Source organism: Opisthorchis viverrini (assembly GCF_000715545.1).
Source record: "Opisthorchis viverrini unplaced genomic scaffold opera_v5_125, whole genome shotgun sequence".
Lineage (NCBI taxonomy): Eukaryota > Metazoa > Platyhelminthes > Trematoda > Opisthorchiida > Opisthorchiidae > Opisthorchis > Opisthorchis viverrini.
Window position 1 is genome coordinate 632050 of NW_008751786.1, and position 5505 is coordinate 637554.

The 5505-nt window shown below is 43.6% G+C and overlaps 1 protein-coding gene across 1 annotated transcript in view; it reads left to right on the top strand.

Moving 5' to 3' along the window:
* T265_06337 (hypothetical protein) overlaps positions 1-3985 on the top strand; it is a gene marked incomplete at both ends in the record, with an annotated part of 6545 nt that extends 2560 nt beyond the window's left edge. The window contains one exon of the mRNA XM_009171570.1: positions 3848-3985. Within this exon, the coding sequence (XP_009169834.1) occupies positions 3848-3985 (138 nt within the window). The remainder of the gene's footprint in view (positions 1-3847) is intronic.
* Between the last annotated feature and the right edge of the window lie 1520 nt (positions 3986-5505).

Sequence of the window (5505 nt, forward strand, 5' to 3'; positions counted from 1 at the left end):
CCACGTTAGTCTACTTCAATGCATCCAAGCTTCCCTTTGGTTTCGAGAGAGTTCTTCTCAACTTGTTATATATATATATATATTAGGAAAGCAGACGAAAGAAATGGAAAGAGAAACAGCCACAAAAATGTGTGCTGTTGACTCACCCTCAGTTACGGACTAATCGTTGAGCTCACAATTTAACTGATTAGTTTTCAGTATGCACGCCAGTCTGAAACAGTTTTTTTTTCACCAAGAAGCTGGCGCCCTTCAGAAAGCACTTTTAGACGAGTGAGCGCAAATTGGTTGTATGCAAGTAAATCTAAGTCGACTAGGGGCGCTCCAGAAATGAATCATGCATCTAAGAGTAACTCAGGTATTTGTCTCCAAAATATCCCGCAAAGTGCCTGATGTACGATAACGGTAAATTCGCACTGCACTGAAAGTAAGTCTTACGACCTCAGGTCAATGTCACGTGTACTATCGAATAAGATCTGGATATATATTAGTATGAATTCGTTGGTGGCTGAACAGAATGGGACAGAATCACTGAATATCGAATTCCGCATTATTGCTTCCCCACTACACATCCAACATACATCTATTAACTTGAAAGCAAAATAGTTCACTAAAACCTCGTTTGCAGCAGTGACTTCCCGGTTTGACTAGAGCAATGTTTCCCTCCCACCCAGTCGATTGTGGAGTATCTTTCTCCAACAGTCTGTCCTCTTCTCCAACTGAATCAACATGGTAGATTCCCCATTCATTTGTTTACGTCGCCTGCGTACTTGCCCATCTCCCTCAGTTTCGCTCCTCCGTATGCGCTATTCACCATGTCGCCAAGGCCGCGCCATCCGACACTGGTATTTTGGTGTCACCAACCAACCTACATACCCTACGAGTTCGTTCCCCGCTTAGGGGTCTCCTCTTGGGAGGCGGCACGACCGCAACCCAAATTACCGGACCAACATTCCACCATCCGTTTCCTGACATGCAGACTTTGACACTGTGTTTGGTCGGCCAGACTTGTGCACGAAAATGGCTATTTGAAATTTTATCGTGTAACTTTGCCTACTTTTGTGTAAATAGTACTGTGGACTAATTCGGAACTAATTCTTTTTTTGGCATCCAAGGGATCGTCAAACCTACGCGTACCCAAAACATCTAACACTCTGTGGACTCGCTAAAATGTGAATCAACTTAAGTACATATCGCAGTGAGCCTAAGCACGTCTACCTTCTTCGATTAAGTACGTGTGTACTGGAACGCCCAAGTAAGCGTTAATTTCACAGCCTTCTGAGGTCCTCACCGAAGTTACGAACTAGTAACAGGACAAGATTCAAGCCGAAGACGCACATCATGCAGGAATATTTATTCTGTCATGTCTGGTGTAAACAAGACAGATGTCACCGTGGGTTTGTACACACACACACACAAACCGGTATTCGCGAGGAAACGAATCAAGCTAAATGATGTTCTCATCAGGGTAAATATAAAGTAGCAGACTTATCAACACCAATAACGGTAGAACTTACATCAGTATGGCTGCTCTCCCCATTTTGCTGCAAAATTTGAAAAAGTTTACACAAGGTGTTTGAAAATGTGAGGTCAAGAAAAAATTCCACAACCTAGCCTCGGTTCACTTACTCCACGGAATGCATCCCATCGACTAGCTAGCAGAGGAGGAAGGAAATCCACAGGGTAGTTTTATTTCCAGCCGTTATATGGCAGCCCACAAAGGAACTTTCATTCATTTTCTTCATTTTATTTATTTATTTATTCATTTAATTAGTGCTAAAATCTGCAGCACGCGTCTGATGACACGAGCAAAGTAACTATCGTACGTTGTGCAACGCCGAGAGTTTTTCCGTAATAATTATATTATTGATAAAGTATAATATTGTTACACATTATATATATATTANTATAATTATAATATAATACTGATGATATAATACCCAATTAGAAACTACCGATTGTTGACCAGACCTCTCGTGATCGTCCCTTATTTTTTCGTTGTTCACATAGCCTTGTTGTTCACATAGGCTTATCTGCTGTCAGCTTTGGGAATCCTACCAACTGTTGTTAAGTCGCGAACTGCTCATCAGGAAATCAAGGCAACTCCCAGTTGAACCGGGAGTGACATTGCTTTGAACCTCAAGATTTTCTCAACGTCAGCTTCACTTTTGTTTGCTTATGCCAATTTTATGTCTACAGCAATTTGGTTGGAACCTTTAGTGGTATACTCTGTGGTTCTTAAACCGTTTATCGCACAACTCTTGTTTGACACAGCTTGATAGTGGCCCATTTGGCCTTGAAATCTTACTACCTTAATACCTCGTTAATTATTACTATTATTACCTTATTACTTTATGTAATGTATGGAATGTATTCGACGTGTGGGTCTTCAAAAAGAACAACGAGCGATTCTCTGATCGGGGTTTTTCGTGCATACAAGAGTTTCGCAACTGTGAAATATTGGGATCTTCACTCGGTTTGTCGAACTGCGTCTACATATTACGAAATCATCGATAGCAGCAAGTGAACACGCGAAGTCTTGCTTGTAAGCGTTGTGCGGTTTGAAGGAATCACATGTTGGACTGGGGTCATGTTGTTTTTTTTATAACAAATGGAATTTGCAAAGTTCCACTGAAAACGCCATCATTAGAGGTCACTGTAGAGTTGGGAAACGCCTCAACATGTTTTGATAACTCACTGTTTTGTGAGCCACTGAGTAATCTCGGTTCATTTATTGCACATGATATTCCATATCACAGCTCTAAGGCTAGCAGTGTGGTGCTGTTCAACAAAGAAGAGCAGGACACTCCTAGAACACCTACAGAATATAATATCAAACACGAAAATCACAACTGACAGCGTCACTGTAGAGTCGTTTGTGGAATTCTGTCCAGTACTCTTAGGACAACCCTAAGCGAATGAGACTGACCTTCTGTGACTTCAGCGAGGATGATGATATTTGCACTAAAGTGCTTGAAAAGTGCGTTTATCTGAGAAAATGAAAGCCTATATTCGTTTCGGTCGATAATTGGAACCGACTTGTGAGGTAAAGCTGAAGTTGTGTATAAATCACTCATGTCACTTCATGGAAAGACAACCGACCAACCGAAGCAGGTGTATTAATTGCCCTAAGATGTGTGAGAAAGTCCATCAAGGTGGATGGATGGATTAAAGGAATGAAATGAAAAGGAAACGTTCAGAATCAGGTTCCCTATCCGAACATCAGATTCTCCCGTTAATTCAGCAGTGCTGAAAACAGTTTGTCACGCAACCCAGGGCTTCAACAGGGTAAACTGTACGAATAAAGAAAACTGTTTTTCAAGAACAGTGGTCAACAGAGCACTTGCATGCTCGAATCAAACCGTAACGTGACGCACAATGGACGCAAAACAGTGTGATACGACACGACCTAGGAGGTTTCTGGATGTAACGATGTGAAAAGCCGTAGGTAGAAAATGTCGCTTGGTCTTTATAGCGGAACCGAGGCGGTTCCCGAAGGAACTGAGGAGCAAAAGTAAGTAACACTTAAGAGAAACGGTTTGGTCGCGCCTAATGTAATCTTACTCCGAAATGCGTTATGAGAACCGGTTTGGCCGCGCACAATGTAATCTTACTCCGAATTGCGTTATGAAACTTTGAAGGAGTAGTATTAGGGAAGAAAATTTGTGATTGTTAGAAGAATGGTGGTAATTTGTAAGCGGCCATTTCAGCACTGTCTCTGCTGAGTTTGAAGGCAGCGAGCAAGATTTCAAGATAACCGAGGGGTTGACCGACGGTTGGCTCTGATCCCGGTGGTTGAATGGGCCCTCCTACCGCAGACCCACAATTTCCGTATTCCTAATTTGCCAAGGCGCATTCCACTCGGTTGACCGGCCTGTTTTGCTTGACATGCTTGACAACAAGGAATGCCCTGAAAGGTGGCAAACATAATAAACTCTTTGTATTCCCAGACTTCCTGACGTGTGAGATTATACGGCGAGCTCTCTAAAAGCTGCCGTACACAAAGTGATGTCCGTCAGGGGTGCCCCCTATTTCCATTCATGTTTAACTTCTTGAACGATGAAATCACGAGACGAACGCTGGAAGCTCTCCAAAACCTCGATGTTCAAAGAGCCTGTGACGAAAACCTTGACGCTCTGGGATATTCAGGTGACATCGTTCTAATCTTCGAAGAGGAGGAGAAGGTACAGAACTAACCAAAGTCATCCTTTTGTTTGGTATGCACTTTGCGCCCAGAAATTTTAAGGTCGTGCTCCCGGACATGCAGTCACTGAACATGCCACTTAGAATCTAGGGAGAGGCACTGGAAGTTGTAGAGCGTTTTATGCATCTTGGAAGTTGTAGTAGTTCTGAGTGTAGTGTGACGCATGAGGTCAATGCACGAATCAGCTAATTTGGGACACCTGCGGCGTCAAAGTGGTTTATCCCTGAATATCAAGAGACGTATGTATCAAGCTACGGTACGGGCCCTTTTGTCGTATGGCTCTGAGGCTTGGCCTGTTCAAGCAGCGGAACTGAGACGTCTTCAGGTGTTCGGCAGCGTATCCGTAACCAGTCGATTAGATAGCGAGTTTTCGGTTGTTCAACGGGTACGTCCATTGAAGAATGTGCCCAGCATTGAAAACTGCGTTGGTTGGAACATGGAACAGAGAGGTGGCTAACCCTTGTCTGACAGAAAGGTATGAAAGAAATCACGGGACGTTTGGGTGCTGTCGGTGCTACTCGCCTCCCAGGATGGGGACAACGCGATCCACACTGCGCCTGGTTGGAGACGCTGCAAGATATGGCTTCCAACCGATGTCAGTGGCGTTCTTGTTGTCAGTTTCTATCCAGATCGCCTGACTGAATGTCTGGAGGTGTAGGCACCTCGAATTGATTGCAGCAAGCTAGCACTGAGTCTCTTCCTCATTTACCTTTATTCTTTTCGCAATAAGGCCCTTAAATAAATCATGGTTGTAAGGCAGCAAATCATCGGTGTCGAACACCAATGTCATGCTGTCAATGATGATGACGATGGTGACAGTGCACCCTCTTGCCCTAGGCTTTGATGATTGCAGTAATTTTCCCCATTTGCGAGGTGTTTTGTCTGAGAATCTAACTTCCGTGGCTCTATATTTCCTAAAAGACGCAATTCGGAAAGCCGTGGATGAAAATTTCGGTTGTTGCTACTCGTTCTGCATAGAATACCACACATTTTACTCCTGGAATTGCCATTATTTGGAGATTTGTGGGGATATCACCTTCAACCAAATTTTTCCAACTTTCGGCCGCGCTTTGGATTTCACGGTATTTTATCTATGTGAGACCAAGAAGTGCTACCTAACCGTCACATCGGGCCACTACTTGCCATCGCTTTTGGCAGCAGCCCACAGAGGTTTGCTTTATCGGATGACCCATCTTGGTTCCCATCATCCGCACAGTGCTCTTAACTGCAAAACCTTTGCGAGTGGATTAAAACTTTCCACACCAAATGGTTCACTTTGTTGCGTATGCGCTCAAACCAAAAGC